The 17,209-nt window shown below is 39.4% G+C and overlaps 1 protein-coding gene across 2 annotated transcripts in view; it reads left to right on the top strand.

The window, feature by feature from the left end:
• The window catches only part of st8sia1 (ST8 alpha-N-acetyl-neuraminide alpha-2,8-sialyltransferase 1), a 123,208-nt gene extending 108,870 nt beyond the window's left edge, over positions 1-14,338 (top strand). The window contains exons 1-5 of one of the 2 annotated variants that reach the window (XM_079334887.1): positions 1,555-2,206; positions 3,335-3,479; positions 7,979-8,088; positions 10,009-10,101; positions 10,986-14,338. In XM_079334887.1, the coding sequence (XP_079191013.1) occupies positions 2,028-2,206; positions 3,335-3,479; positions 7,979-8,088; positions 10,009-10,101; positions 10,986-11,466 (1,008 nt within the window). In that variant the 5' untranslated portion in view covers positions 1,555-2,027 and the 3' untranslated portion in view covers positions 11,467-14,338. Of the gene's footprint in view, positions 1-1,554; positions 2,207-3,334; positions 3,480-7,978; positions 8,089-10,008; positions 10,102-10,985 lie in introns of those variants that run through there. The other variant, XM_079334888.1, reaches the window with a different exon arrangement.
• Positions 14,339-17,209: the final 2,871 nt, after the last annotated feature.

Here is a 17,209-nt window from a genome sequence, read left to right as displayed (position 1 = left end):
TTTAAATTAAGGGGGCCTTACTTTAACTATAATGTATTTATATGCTTCACATCTCAGACACTCATAAAAACAATGCTGACTGAGCAGGGAACCTGGTTAGAAAAGTGCAAGTTACTTTGTAATTCACCGTGCGTTTCCACCCACACAGGTGATTATTGTTTTAAGGGAAATTAAATGACAGCAAAAACACCAGCACCAGCATGTCCACAAGAGGTCAGGATTTGTTTTGTACTGACACTGAACATCTGGAAAGGCAGTGAGTTTTTGCTCAAAAGATTACATTTTAAATATTCTGTCATCATTTTAAATATGATAGGACGGTTACAGTGTTGACTTGGGTTAAAGTCCTCTCAAATAGCTGAGACTCGTTGAACACAGTACCGCCATAGGTGTGTTCATGCAGTGCAGAAGAATTCCTGCAGGGAGCAGCAGCACCTCACATCACAGATCACAGCGGGAGGCTGAGGCCAGACGGATACAGCCAAGTCAAGCCAGCAGGGGTAAATACAAGACATTGGAACAGTATTACCAAAATAAAACAAAACCAATCTGTTCATGCTTTTTGTGCATAAAACAAGTCAATAATTCTGAATATTTTGAACTAATCAGCTTCTTGTTATTCTGAAAATGTACCCAAAAAATTCAAAGAAGCATAAAAAGCATTCTAAGAAGACTAAGAAGCATTGTCTAAAACTGTTGCAATTCAGGAAAATTAAATATCATGAATCATGAAAAGAAAAGCACATTTTTGATATTAGAATATTTATAATGCAAAATAGGCACTTTCTCACGCTGTTCAATAATACTTCCAAGGACTATTAAAACAGATTTATTCAAAGTGAATTTAAAAAAACAAAAAACTTCACGTGGGCCTCGAAAATCAAACAAATATTCCTTAAATAATGTTATGAACTTTAGTAATGGTTTATTGTTGTTATATCACTGATGAATGTCCAACATTTGTCTGACAATGTTGGTCTAATCACTAATTTGGTGCAACAAAAAAAAGCACAAAAGTAATGTCTAATTGGCAGCTCTTTGATAGATGTGGCTCCTGTAACGTTTTTTTTTATTAATAGATAACCAGCATGGAAGGGAACACCATTAGATCATTGGACTTTCCATATCAGTAGGCTATAAGACTCTGCTCTGCTGTGGACTGAAATTAAAGAGGGGACCTTTCCTTATTAAATGTTAAGTTCAATGTGTGCTTTGGTTTGTGGAAAGGACGTGGAGTCGCACAGGCCTACATCTTGGCTCCAATAACATCACAATCAAAGGAGATTAATTGGCTTCAATGTTGCGCGCAGAAGGTGAAGGGGTGACATTAGCTTTATAAACGGTCAATGTCTCACTCCTGTGAAAAGTCTTAACAGAAATATGTACTTTTGCACACATTGCTCTTATTTTGAAGGTTAAGTTCCGTTTCAACCGTGCTGTTTGTAGCGAGCATAGCCCTTCTCCAGCTGCACAAGAAGCACTTTGTCTCGTGAGGCTGAGGGGGGTGCTGACAGGAGTAACAGGGGCGGTGGAGGGGGACTGAATTGGACTTACCGCGCAGAGCTTGATGCGGGAAGAGGACGGCCGAGGAGAGGAGAGGAGCCTTTCTGCGGGGGAGAGGTGGACACCTTGAAGACCCCCCCCTGGTTGGATTTAGATACATCAGTACACCGGGCGGGGAGGGGAGGGGGCCCCGCATGATTCCTCTCAATCTGCAGGCTGTAATGATGGTGGTGATGCGCCGAGACCAGAGCGGCAGATTCCTGCAGAGCCCGACACACTGCACCACAACCCCGCACCCGAGAGTGAGCCTCCCATGTAGGGAAACACGAACACCGGATTTCCATACGGATGCTTGAGAGAAACTACTCAGCAGCTCCATTCACTCTCCACCCTGTCTGCGGGATGAGACGGGGGGGTTGCAGCGGACCAAGACCCCAGCTTTGAACCGAATCTGCGTTTTACTGCACCTGCTCGGATGTGCAGGCTCCGATTGTTTTGAGCTCCAGAGAAGAAGGGGGGGAAAGATGTTAGGGCGATGCTACCGGGGGAAACTGTCGGTGTGGGCCGCTCTGTGCGTATTGGTGCTGTGCTGGTTCTACATTTTCCCCGGCTACAGACTCCCACGCGATAAAGACATAGTAGAGGAGGTGCTGAGGCAGGGGGAGGCATGGAAGAAGAACCAGACCGGCATCGATTTGTACAGGTTCGTTTTAGGGATCTGATTTCTGTTCATTGATTTTCTAAAGCGCGGCCCGGTGCCCCCAGCTGTCCTCTGGACCCCTGTCGGTCCCATGAGCACAAAGGGGCAGGAATATACAGAATCCAATGGGACTATTGTCAAAGATGGTCTTTTTTTATTTGCTTTATTTACTATTATCTCACGATCATTTAGGAGTAATCCAGGAAATCAGTTATATAAGAAAGCTAATTTGTTTTCTTGGGACTGGTTCCCCCCCCCCCTCCCCCCCTTTGTCTGGAGGCCTTTTGGGGTCCCTGACAAAGATAATAAGCAAAGACTTATCTTGAATGTCTTTTTTTCAATCATAACCATTTGGATGCACGCTAAAAAGGCATGGTAACATATTTAGTTATGTGAAGAAGCAAACCTATTATCAGAAAGGTTAACAACTGTCACAGAGGGCCTGTGACCTCCTTTGTCTTCATTTTTAAGTTTGGGTATATCTTTCTATTTAGATCCAGAATTGTTGTAAATCATCAACAAATCAAGCAAAACAAAAACAGCATTGACACTATTTCAGTGTTTTAACCTCAACAAAGCTTTCAAACTTTATTCAAACAATGTGATTTGGGATCTTTGAGGGTTATTTTTATTTTCAATTCAATTTGACCTCTGCTCTGTATTGTGGTCCCTTGTACTTTAAGTTTCATGTAAAACATCTGCATCCACACAAACAGTAATGAACACTTTATTAAGGAGCTTTTCACTTGTGAATATGTGCAGACAATTCTCTGAGGCAAAGCTGATTAAGGTCATCAGGGAAAGTGACACCTGCAGAGCTGAGATGCTCTGGATTTTACATCCAAGAAGGGGACAAACAGAGGCCAGGCCTTTTGTCGTCATGCTTGAAAATATGTCTAAAACTTAAAATTGTGATCATTTCTTCTAATGTGCAGCTTTGGATGTTACACAGGAGTTTCTTTGTCCCATCATTCTTAAACAAATCTTATTCTTGCCATCTCCTGCCAAATGAGTGAGCCATTATTGCTGCCTGTCTCTGACCAGAATCACAGCTGCCCTTCTTAATCCAATTTGTGTCAAACTGTCCAAAAACAACCAGATCTCTTCTCACCCTACACTCTCTCTGCACAGGAAGCTGCTGACAGAGTGCTGCGAACCGAAGAAGATGTTTGCGGTCACCAAGGAGAACTCACCGTTAGGCAAGGTCCTGTGGTACGACGGCGAGTTTTACCACTCGCACACCGTCAACAACGAGACCTACTCACTCTTTGTGCAGGTACGGCGAAGGAAGTGAAGTATAGGAAGTGTTGTTTTTCAAAAACTTCCATCTAGAGCAGTGCAAAACACTGTGGTTCAGCCATCAAATGCATGAGAACGAATCTTGTATTAAGTTTCACATCATGACTTTGAGAGATCCAGTTGTGTTTTTGAAAAGAAACAAAAACCAATACCTGTAAACTATTTTTCTCCCGCTCAGCAAAACATGACACTGTTGCCGGGGAACGAGGGGTTTAAGCATGGGTCCTGGTGATCCTGGCATAGGGCTGTGGAAGCAGACTGATGCTTTCTAAAGGAGAGAGCATTAATGTTTGAGTACACTGCAGAGAGGAGAGTCAAAAATTTAATTTGGAGATGTGCGAGGAAGGTGTCTGTTGGCGCAATTGGATGCTGCTAAAAAGCATTTGCTTAATGTAAAGACAGTAAGATATAAAAGACTCCCCTTTCTTTATGCGGATTGACTAAATATGCATCTCTTACTTTCACTTTGAATCCCTTTTAAAACAGTACATTTTCTTTTTGTTGTAACAGAATCGGAGACAGCTAGCAGGAGCATGACATGAAGCAAGGAAGTGTGGGGTTTTTTTGTATCATTTCTTCTACTTTTGCATCAGATGTAGCTCTTATTCTGTGTTTATTTCTCAAGGCGATGCATCCTGTTCTGTGTTTTATCCACTGGCCCAAGACAGGAGTGTTTTAACCATGTGTATGCCACAGGGTGCTGACCTAAACATTGTCGGTGTCTATGGCACAGTTCAGTTGCATCTGTATCATGATAAGGTCTGTCACGCTGTTTTGCTTGGTTTCATGTTTGTGTGTGTGTGCGTGTGAACAGGGCATGTGTTGTGCCTGCAAAGAAGACAAAATGAAAAACTAGTAACACGACTCAACCAGTCCTGTTATTGTGATTTTATGTATCCAGGTGTAGTATGCACTCTAATAATTAACATTGATTACTGATCTGCAGTCTTATATCCTGGCCTGTGAGTGCAATGAATATCTGACCCTAATATGCATTTGTGAACCATGCATGTTCATTTATGAGGAATGGGGGGGGGAGGTGAATAATTATCAAAATGAGAATGAAGAGAGAGAGGACAAGCTGAACCACACTGTGGGTTCGTGTGTATTCATCTATAACTACGGTTTTTAAACCCAGAGTTTAATACATGTAAATTTGAATATACACACTGTGTTAATGCCCTCAATTCAGAATTAATTGGATCTGCAAGCATTTTAATTAATAATTTGGGTCATTTCTTTCAAGCAGCAATGCCAAACATTTGCTGGCTCCAGTTTCTCAATCGCAGAATGTTTTTTTTTTTTTTTCTTTTATCATTGAAAGTGAATATTTCGAGTTTCTTCTTTGGGCACAGCAAGTTATATGTAGAATCACATTGGTTTTTACCAAGCAGGATAAGAAGGTGATCATATTCTAAATGCAGAATAAATCAGATCTGCAACAGTAGTTAATTATAATGGTTCACATTTTCAAGGCACTGAAAACAAACTTTGCTAGATTCAGCTTTTCAAATGCAAAGTAGTTGTTTCGCTGTATTTTATATGATGGCAACATTCAGTCTTTCTAAACTTCATTGTTATTAAAAAAAAAAATCATTGACAATTAATACATCCATTTATGTCAGGGAAAACATTAATTCGCCTTTAATATTTACAAAATGCTCTTTCATTATAAACAAGCTATTTTTTGATTAACTGAACAAGATTTTTTGGGGGCATTTTTTATTTTTAAGATGGGACAGCTTAAGAGAGACAGGAAATATTGCAAGAGAAGGTGCAGCTGCAGCGAAAAGGACTATAGCGTCTGTAGATGGAGTATGCAACATAACCACTCGGCTAGAGACGCCCTCCAAAGTAAACAAGATGTGATGCTGTTGGAACAGACACTTTTCTAATTGACCTGAAACATATCTAATGTCCATGTTAAGCAGAACTGTTTAACCGCGTGACTGTGATGAGGACTTGCTATTCATTATACTCGCACAGCTTGAGTGTTTGTGGTTTTGTTGACGTTAGTTAATCATTACACTGTTTGAGCTCTTTCTGTGTTACATTCATCACTGCTCTGTGTCGCTGGGATGATGCTGGTTGTTATTTTCAGACTCCCATGTATCTTTCTGCCTTCGGTCATGGTGACACCCTCCCCTTCGTACAACTTTGTACTCGTGTGACACTCCATCTAACGTATGTATTGTCTATTTCAAGAAGAAGGGCTGCACTTCCTTTACAAGCTTATACTGTCGCCGGTTATATGCAGAAGGAAAGTAACTGGTGTTTAGGTGGGATGTACGAAGAATAAGCACTTATACACACAAACATATTCTCTGCCTTCTCAATTACCACTGCTGTGATTGCAGGTTTGAAAAGCTTCACTGCTCTAGCCTGGCAACAGCTACAGTATCTGAGTTAGTGCCAGGGAATGTGCCAATTTAGGCTTTGACAGTTAATTGCGGGTTAGTTCATTGGCTCGAACAGAGCAACCGTATGTATAGTTCAATGGACCGGACTTCAGCTTCCTAAGATCTCTTCATTTTCTTATGTTTACTTTTGTGTACTTTTTCTTTTTGTTGCCCCAGGCCAAAGAAATAGCTTGAAAAAAATAAATAAATAAAAAGAAATCATATTATTGCACACACACACTGGAAAAACACAACAGTAATTAAATGAGTAGCTGCTTCCAGCTTCTCAAACATGAGATTACCAGCTTTTCTCTGTTTTACATTAGAGTTACTTTAATATGTTTTAGGCTGGGAGCTTGTGATAAAGCATCATTTGACAAATTTCTCAAAAAGCTAATAAAGTAATTGAAAGAAAGGATAAACATATACATTTGTTGCTGTTCTAAATTGAAATGTGAAAACAAAGCCTAATGTGTTCATGATAATGGTCAGAGATTTGGATGAATGGCTTTTTAGAAATAGCTGTAGCACATGATACTGTAATATGTGTCCCACTCTTAAGAGTTTACCCAGCTTGCTGGTACCCCTCCCTAGCTCAATGTTCTGTTAGCAGGGTATTGTCCTCTGACTCAACTTTGTCACGCTCTAAGAGAGACCCTGAGGCAGGCGGTGTGTGTGTGTGTGTGTGTGTGTGTGTGTGTGTGTGTGTGTGTGTGTGTGTGTGTGTGTGTGTGTGTGTGTGTGTGTGTGTGTGTGTGTGTGTGTGTGTGTGTGTGTGTGTGTGTGTGTGTGTGTGTGTGTGTGTGTGTTCTCTCTCAATTTTGTGCACTCAAAGGGGAATAATGGGCACAATTGTTTCCGCCATCTCCCCTAATCCATGCCTCTGACTTAAATACAGCCTGGGCAAAAGGAAAGGACATTTTTGGCTCTTTCCTCTTGAAGCGTGGTATTTTCGTGTTCTCAGAAACGGCAGTGATGCTGTCTTATACCAGGCTTTTATTTAGATGATGATAGGGCAGTGAATCACGACCAGGGGAATTTCTTTCTTGGTCACGGTGTGTAAGTGCAAAGCTCGCTAGTTCAATTAAATGAAAGCATTTCATTTAATTAAAAAAAAAAGACAGATAATCATTTATAAGCAGTTCAGTTAGCAGCAAGTAAAAGAGAAACATGAAAAGAAAAGCATAAGCTAAAATACCTAGCTTCACTCATAAGTGAAGGTAACTTTATAATAGTAATCTGGAAATGATGTATCAAATAATTAGCAAAGAATGTTTGAAAAACATAGCTAAAAGTGCAGGCCTCATAATTGAAATAGTTAGCAGCTAAAGGGGAAGCATGAATGGGTAAGCTATATGTTGTTCAACATTTGAAATTGACCAAAGTAATTGAAAAATACTTTAAATGGCTATGTGTAATGGAGTAACGGATACTTGGGTCAATTAATGGTTGAAATTGTTAGCTAGAAATAATTGATCAGATAGTTAGAAAGGAATAAAACAGCTTGGCTCAAAGAAAATGCTGTTGAAGAGATGTACATAAGTAATAAAACAAGAGTTGCTATTTTATGGGTGTATGGGTGATATAGCAGTATTAGTCTAGTTGTCTTTCTTTAGCTGTCTTGGCAGGCAAGAGTATTTGATCCAAAGTTAAAACATTTGGCTAAAAGTTACGGCTAACTGGTTGAAAAAAAGTTAGCCAAAAATGAAGTATTTTGGGTTGAAACAGTTAGCCTCAGCCTAAGTTGGCTTTAAGTGTTTGATAAAGGGTTGATGAAGTTATCTTGAAACAATTGTTTTAAAAAACAAAACCTTGGTCAACCTTTGCTTTTTTCCCCCTACCTCCCCACCTCAAACACTGGTGCACTCATTAGCATACAAGGGTGTTAAGTATGGTTAACAGTAGGCCTGGGTCCTGAATTTTACAGAGCACAGGGTGACTCATTTACCTACCTTCATGAAGGTATTAATATTTTTTTTAATAATTTATCTTTGCATGTGTGTAAGTGGCTCTGTGTCTCAATGACCAGGTGTGTCTATGCTTACACTAACTGAGCTGTACTTTCCCTTCTGCCCAGAACAATCCCCTGCAACTGCCCCTGAAGAAGTGTGCTGTGGTGGGCAACGGTGGCATTCTCCGGCACAGCAAATGTGGACGGGACATTGACCAGGCTGACTTTGTGATGCGGTGAGAAAAAAGGGGCTCAGTGGTGCTTTCTTCACTGCTGCTCCTCCTTCAGATACAAATCAGCCGTGCCCGAGAGAGCAGCCAAACACCATTAGCCATCGGTGACAATGAGAACTGGTGTGGACTGTAGCGATGGAAAAATGGGTCAACGCAAGAGAGAAAAGAGGTTTGGTGTGAGAAAGGGAAATTGGAAAAGACAAAGATAAGGGAGGATGAGGACATTAGCAGAAAAAACAGAAAGCAGAATGAAACCATCTGCTTGTGCAAAATAAAAGCAGAACCAAAAAAAGTCGACAAGAAGTCACACAAAGAATTAATCACAAATGTGTTTCTAAATAATGTAGCTTCTAAATAAAGGTGTTTTTCTTTTTAAAATAAGTAATCATAGTACAGATGCTGTTGTATTGGTTTTGACAGAAAAGGAAAACCAGCTCCAGTGATTCTGAAAGAAGCAATACAATTCAGAAGACAGCTGATGTGAAATGTGTAGGTGGTAAATGCAGATTAAACATCGAGGTCATCACAGACCTCAACATGCATGAAATCTCACAGTGATGAATTGTTGAAAAAAAATCACGGTGACAGTTTGCTGCAAAATTTTAACGCCTATGTTCTTATAACCACCTAGCAGATAGGTTGTGCAAAAACGGGTAAAAAGAGATCATAAATCGCTTCACTTACACTGAATAAGCTTGAAACACATTGCAGATGTTATTCCAAGCTTATTTTCTCTGTTATTTGTACCTTTGTCTATGCACAATTTACACAATTTTATAGACTCTCTGAACCATCAGTACGTCTCTGCATGGAGCAGTGCTTTGAGGTGACCATGATTGCTTTAGCCCGTGACAAATCCACTGATAACGTACAAAATAAGAAAAGTTAATCCTTTATTAATCCTAGAGTGGGGAAATGTTGTAGTGTTACAGCAGGAGAGGGAAAAAAGTAATCGCATCAGTCGAAAATCTATTGTAAATAACAGTGCTAGGATAAGAGGACTATGTGTCTCAGCAGTTATTGATTGATAAGGACTTTTTGTGTAGATCGGCTTGTCTTTTTCCTGGTGAAATGGAGAAAATGTCTTGTTATCATTTGTGCTGATTTCTTCCATACTGTTACAAAGGTTGTTTTTGGGCCACTTTTCCACTCTGGAGTGGTTAACTTGATTTTACTGAATGGAAAATGCCAGTGTTCTATAATATAATATATCAGGGTGAGTAACTGCAGGGAGCATCGGGGAGTTACTCAAAGACATTAGATGAAGTAGAAGATAGCAGAGTTAAACAAAAGGAGGCAAATGTTTGCTAACCTAAAAATGTAGATTGAACACCAGCATTTAAAAAAGAAAAAGCTTTATGGTGACATCTTCCCTATGAAGCTTTCACTCTCCTCCAACAACACACCTCCAACCCCTCTCCCCTTGCGTCTTGTGTGTCCCATGAAGGAATTATCAAATGGAATGCAAGGCATCATAATTAAACACCATTAAGCGCAAGTGGTGGACAAAATTGCCCCTTGGCTCGATCTGAAATTGCCTACGGCCCACATTGTTGTGTTAGCAGGCTATGTTAGCACACTTTAGTTAGCTTGTAGCTTTACATCGCATGTAAATTGACCTATAATGGCTTGCATCTTAAAACACAATGTGACATTCAAATAAGTAGTGAGTATGTTATTCTTTTCTCTGCTCCTTGACTGAAGTAACTTTTATTTTTCGCGTCCATGTACACATGATATAAATACAGGACCGATGATAACACAGCCAAAGGGACTTGTACTCCTCACTTGTTGTACACAGTAATGACTCAGAGAGACACATTAACATAGGTTATATTTGGTTCTGCTTTACATGTAGACTTTAACTGTTTTTGTTGAGAATGTGAAACGCTTACTGATCTCGTCTATGTTTTGCTCATTTAGGTGTAATCTTCCGCCACTTTCGAAGGACTACGTGGAGGATGTGGGAACAAAAACACATCTTGTCACAGCCAACCCAAGCATCATCGAGAAAAGGTCATCCGCTCGTATCCTCGACACCAGAATAAATCCAGTTTTCCATTAAACCATACCACATTTATAAACTTGGACAGAGATGTTTATCACTTATAAAAAAGGAGGGTGTACAAGGAGTGTTCATTTGTTTGAGCAGACAAAGCTAATGTTGTGATGCAAGCTACAAGAATTATCATTTTAAAAGTCTTTGAGGAAGGCATTAATGCAAATAATAAAATTGCATTAGTTAATGCAAGCATTTCAGTAGTAACTTTCGAGAGGAAAACAAATTATAATTACTGAAATATTTTTACGTTATATATGATGTGAGAAATAATTTGGACATGACTTCAAGAAACACAAAGCTTTTTAAACAGACTAACATCAGATTTACTGAATAAAGTAAACAATTGTCTCCTTTATTTATATTGCAAATTTCAAACACGGGCAGATCATATGTCATTTAAAATAAATGATAAACACCACCCCAAAAATCACTGAATATTAAAATAATGATAACTAGACTGTGCACTGTAGGGATGTCAAACAATTGGAAGTTGGATTAAATAAAGTGCAGTATGAAAAATAATACAGGCATGTGAACAACAGTGTCTTTATTTAATGTAGATGTATAACTCCTGAAGGGTTCTGGCACACTTGAATTAAAAAGGAAGCTTGCGCTGTTAGGTCTAGAATTAGTCATCTTCTCCTGACTAGCTTAAAACAAGTGCCAGAATTGATTCACCAGCAAGTGACCTTTTTCTGTAGTGTAGCATGTGATAACACAGGAAACTCATTTCCTCTCTGAAAGTGACCTTAAAGGAAGAGGGAGCAGACAAGTCTACAGATGACTCAAACACAGACGTTTATAGTAATTGCCAATTCTTTCTGTTTCTCACTCTCAGATTTCAGAACCTCCTGTGGTCCAGAAAAGCTTTTGTCGACAGTATGAAAGTCTACGGTTCCAGCTACATTTATATGCCCGCATTTTCCATGAAGCCTGGCACTGATCCGTCACTGCGGGCGTACTATGCCCTCGCGGACACCTCCTCCAACCTCACCATGCTCTTCGCCAATCCTGAATTTCTTCGCACGGTGGGCAAATTCTGGAAAGGCCGAGGCGTCCACGCCAAACGCCTCTCAACGGGGCTCTTCCTGGTCAGCCTGGCCTTGGGGCTGTGCGAGGAAGTGACGGCCTATGGCTTCTGGCCGTTTTCCGTTGGCCTGGACGAGCAGCCAATCAGCCACCACTACTACGACAATATCCTGCCCTATAAATGGTTCCACGCCATGCCAGAGGAGTTTGTCCAGCTTTGGCACTTACATAAAAGTGGCACATTGCGCATTAGAGTGAGACATTGCACCCCGCAGGAAGGAGGGAGTTAGAGCTGGTTCAGTTGGCGTTCAGTAAGGTTGCAGGAAACGGATGAAAGCAGGAAGTTCAGAGAAAAATGGGTGAACAAATGGGTGGATCTATCCTTCTTTCACTCTCCTACTATCACTCTACAGCTAATCCCTGATTTCCATGAGAATGTCATCCACCTAGAAAAGAAGCATCAGGGACACACACACACACACACACACACACACACACACACACACACACACACACACACACACACACACATACACACAAAATGTAAAATATATATTCAATCAAACATGCCAATTCTCCGTCCTTTTGTTTCCTCAATGTTTGAGTGCATGGATGTGTTCTTGTTTGGGAAAAGCCTCTTCTGGGAATGAAAAAGGTTACATTTTGTAGGATTGGATGGGTGGGGCATGAGTTTCTTTTTTTATGCTGACTAGTGACTACAGTATCTGACTGACATATGGGGCAGCTGGACCAAACCCCCCTCCCCCCTGGGTCTTTGTTAATCAGACACAGAAGGAGAAGAGGACCGGAGGGGGTGATAAAACGCACTGAAAGACTGGCAAATGCAAGAAAGAAGGGAGAGATAGTGGTGTCCTGTACTTAGAATCTTGAATAGGACATTAAATGGAGGGAGAAATAGCAGGCAGGGGGGAGAAAGAGTGAAAGCTGGCTGGTTTGTGTATGAAAGGATTTTCTCTGCTTTTCTTCAACCAACGAAGCACTCATTTGGCATACTCTGGTGCCAAATAGAGCTGTAGTTCAAAGCAGGAGCCATTAGAAACAGCATCTCAAGTACTATATGCCGTCGAATGTTTAGCCAAGTTGCATTTTTAAACCCTTTACTGAAAAGGGAACATAAGAACATCCCAGTCTTCATTTCTTTCTTTTTTTTGTTTGCCAAATGTGATTTTACATGTGAGCTGCTCTTTTTTTGGGTGGCCATGAGTAGAAGGGAGAACTCACTTGTGGATTCGGAATTCATTTGGAATTTAAAAAAGAAATCACAAATAGGTTGATTGCAGACTGGCTGTTTGGTACATTCCAGTCTCAAGCAGGCTCTCGGGGTCAAAAACATTCTGATTTACTTCTGAGTGTGCAGTTACAAAGGAACCTCTTAGTTACTGTTCTATTCTTGCCAAGTACCAAGCCAAGGGAACAGTGTCTCTTTGATACACTCTCTCAAACTGCCCTTGTGCTCATCAATGGCAAGATATTACGGGAGACATTAACAACAACAAAAAACTATTCAGGACTTGATGTCACAAAATGGGATTCTAATTCAGTATATTCAAAGGTTAGACATTTTCCTCTAAAGTCACATTCAGGATGGGAAGCTCAACTGGCAATATGCCATACAAGTGTGTCCAGGTTTGCACGTCATATTAAAATAAGGTTATCTGGCAAATAATTGTTTCACTGCTTCTTAAATGATAAGCACCTCAAATGACATTAGAGTTTCAAATGGGCAGTTAAATTACCATATTAGATGACTCATAAGAAACCTACAATGAAATTAAAATAGCAATTAACTCATTCCTGACTAACATTTCTGCCAACATTAGCAACTTTACTATTCTTTGAATGTCAAAAAAATACAAGGTTGTTTGAAATGGTGAATCAATTTAGCAGGTTCCCTTGATCTTTCATGTCTGGAAAACCTGTGATATGAAAGTGTAATGTGATAACAGCTTTAGTGCTTCCCACCCTCTGTGTGATGTTAAAGGACAATAACTACTGTGTAAATATGGTTAAGAGGTGATGTTTTTTTCCAACTTAGATGCTGGACATTTTATAGAATGACTTATCCATGTGCTTATCAGCGATACAAGTTTGCATCAAAGTGCAGAAAGAACCGAGCCACTGTTCTGTGCTTTTTAAATTGTGAGGTGTTTTGTTGTAGGTTTTTTTTTTTTTTTTTTCTATTTCTTGCACAAGGGAAAAAAAAAACATGCTTAAAATGATGGACAACAAAAGCATTTTGTATTTTTTTCTGGTACTTGTCGGCCTTGAGGATACTTGATTTGAAATTGTTGTTTCTTTTAAATGTTATTTAAGAGTGATTCATGTCACGTGATACTGTGCCATATTGTCAAATGCCACAACAAAACAGGTGACTCTGCATGTCAAGTGCATGGAGCGTACCACATTCCTGGGAAATACTTCTTGAACTCAATGTACCAAACATCGAATCCACATTTGTTAAACTGAGTAAGGTCCAGTGCCTTTGGGATGAATGAAGGCACAATGTTTATTGAAAAGAGGACTATTTCTAATGTTGATTGAGGTCTTAAATGTTTTCACACTTTGATTTCCAGGCCAAGCTTGGCTCGGTGGAACCATGACGTGAAGAGCTACATGTTGTAAGGCAATGAAAAAAATGGTGATATTTCCAGTCCAAATGCACATGTGGCTCTGCAAGAACTGAATTTGAATTTGGACCATTTTGACCAATTTGCTTTTAGTTGTGATGTTTATTTGCACATTTTTATTATTTGCTCTTCTACCCAGTATTGTAAATGAATGAGATGTGACCTAGTGTGAATTTTAAGTAAGTATGATGATTTTTAATGTTTATGTGCTTTTGGTATACAGATTTGTTATACAGTTGTATGCATTCCTATTATCTTTTGACTCATGGCTTTATTCCGTCCTATCTAAGCAATTAGAAAAACACTGCAAAGCTTAGATTTCTTACAAAAAGGGAGAATGAATCATTATTACAACCAATTAATTTAGACCTACATTTATTCTTTCATATATGCTACTGATGGGAATCATGGGGTACCGGTAAACACGGTATCTTTGGCACTATGTTCTTCTGCCTATAACCTACAAAGCGACCGACCATATGTAGGCCGGGATGCTCAAATTCGCCTCTCAATACATTTCCTCTCCAAGTCCATATGTAAAAAAAAAAAAAAAAATCCAACCCTTTTTCCAAACTGTTTTTTTTTTTTTTACTGACTGAGCGTTAAAACAGGATTACCAATAAGGGGAGCAGTTCACAAATGATTTTAAGATTCAAACTACAGGCTCCATAACAAACCAACATGTACTGTAGTTTCTACCTTCTAGAAATGGTAAGCAGTTCCTAAAATTAAGATGCATGGAAAGATTGATACCAAACATGTTTGGTCGCCAACTTTGAAGCTACATCAACTGTAGCAGCAGATTAGCTCAGCTCAGCATGAAGACAAAAAAGGTAAACAGCTTGCTGCTAACATTACCTCTAAAGCTTGCTGTTATTTGTTTTTTATGGATTGAATAAGTGAATGTTACATGGTATAGGCATTGAGAAGAAGCATGAAACGGACAAAAGCTGCAGCTATCAGGAGGCACAAGGTAAACCTGTAGTTAACCTTGAAAATTGACATACCATGTTTTTGTTTGTTCAATATGCAAGTTTCGGTTAAAATGTTCATTAAAAACCAAATACAAGCATATTAAAACATTAAGCTAATGTTAGGCTTAAGTCAGCAGGTGAATTTACTGCTAGCTTACCAGTACCTCAAATTCTCCGACATTTCAAACAAACGCTTGATGCGTTCACATTCTTTCACCATAAGCAGCAGTGGAGCATGAAGCTAAATTGAAACTACAGCCAGCACAGAGGTGATAACGGGGAAGAGCAAGCACCACTTCACAAGTAGCTTTTTAATGCTTTGTTTACATTAAAAGTAAGATATGAGCAACCCATTAGCATAAGTGAAGGTTGCTGTCCTGTCAGCAGGTGCAGTGTAGCAAAAACGACACACAGGTAGACTTTCTGTCTTCAGTCTTCATGCTGAGCTACACCAACAGGCTAAGCTAACATATTAGCTACAGATACTATTATACATTTACGAAACATACCCAACAAACTTCCGCAAATGTGCACATTTCCTGAAACCTCACACTATTTCAAAGTTGAATAATTTCTTAGTCTGTTAAACCGACTTCTTGGTGTAACACTGCAAAACGAAATCGATTATGACATCTAGGCCTACACAATGGCAGTACTTCTTCTATCTCGACCATTCCTGTTACAGAGTCACATTTATGAAACTACAGTTTGTGTGGCATGCAGGGTGACCTATTGGTTAGAGATTGGTCATGTAGAGGCCACATGCTTGACACCCGTAGCAGCCATTTGAATAGCAAAAGTGTCCTTTAGCAAGACATTAATCTACTAAAAGATAAGTGCGAAACTTGCCACTGTGTGACTGTTAGCACTGTAGCCTAAGCCTTCCTTCACCTCTTATTGATAAAAACTGCTGTTGAAAGTCATTAATGCTAATGTCTTCTTGCAGGTTTAACACAGCAGAGTCTTAGACGGGCAGATTTTCGTCACTGTTAAATGGCTTTGCCTCCTGAATTATATAGAAATGTAATCTTAAGTGGTTCTAACATTAAAAGCAGATGGACTTTGGATTTATTAGAGCCCCTCTGCAAAATGTATATGTAATTGCTTCATCTCGTCTGAAGTTTGAAACTTGGGCTGAGTTAGTAAAGGACAGGTAATAGTGGGGTACAATAAAGTCTTCAATTCAAATTCAACCAATGGGGATGACAAACGCAATTTTCCAATTCTCCACATAGCGACCTAAACAACTAAAATTCAGTTCCAGTTGAATTGGATGAAATTTGATGCTTTTCTGATTCACGATTTCCACATTTTTGGATGATCACGCAGTAAATTAAATCAAATTCAGATAAACCGTAAGCCTTTTTATCTCATTTATGATCAATGACAGGCCAGAGAGCTAAATGTTTTTTTTTTTACATTTTATATATTTGATGTTATCCCAAGCTTAGTTCATCTAAACAAGTAAATGTGATTCATTTGCCTTGATTGACTGAATGTTGAAATTCATTGATTTGTTTTATTTGTGAGAAAAAAAGGTGATGGAAAAATAAACTTTCTGGAGGCATTACTGTTTGTACCACCTTAACTGTTATTTCTTCTGCTAAATCAAATCATCTACTGTGAACAGCCCTGCCTGAGCATGTTGAACTAAATCAGAAATGCTGTTTGAAGTGGATTGAACAAACTGATGTCTCTTAGGAAAAACAACTGAAAACAACCATAGACAAACATGTCCAATAAAAGAAGGAAAAATATGACATATCCAGCTGTGTGGTTTACTTTTGTGTGATGGAGAGCCCGATGTTCAAGGTACAGCGTTGCCTTGCTAAATATTGTTACTAAAAATTCACAACTTGTTTCATGGGAAAGCAGATTCTTCTAAGTTTCTCATACCATTCCTGTCTCCCTTTGTGTGGGCGTAGAGGAATTCTGCTGCCCATATAGTTTGTTTTAGTGGTTAGAAGCGTTTCTGCTAACCGGAATCATAGAAACCCTTTGCCTTTCCACAGCCCTGTCTGCATGGCATGTTTTCTGCTCCATAAATTTTTTAACATGCGTCAGGAAAAGCTACACAGCTGTCTCCCAGACCGCGGCTCCCCACCGGACCTTTCAGTTTCACATTTATGATCAAGGCCCTAATTTGTCGTTTTGGTTTGGAGAGATAGCTGAGAGGATGGAGCATATTATTAAGGGCATATAAGTATGAAGGTAGTGGATGGATTAGATCTGCTACATACAATGAGTGCTTGCAATGACTTACATCCCATAAGATTTGTAGTAACACAGTTTAGCTTTATTGTTTCGTGTGTCAATTCAGATGGAAAAAAAATGTAAGATTGTTTCACAGACAATCCCAAGAAGTTAAATCACTATGAATGTCCACTAATGCAAACTATTGAGTAACATGT

This window comes from Symphodus melops (assembly GCF_947650265.1).
Source record: "Symphodus melops genome assembly, chromosome: 22".
NCBI lineage: Eukaryota > Metazoa > Chordata > Actinopteri > Labriformes > Labridae > Symphodus > Symphodus melops.
The sequence above is the reverse complement of the archived record's forward strand: the minus strand, read 5'-3'. Positions and strand labels throughout refer to the sequence as shown.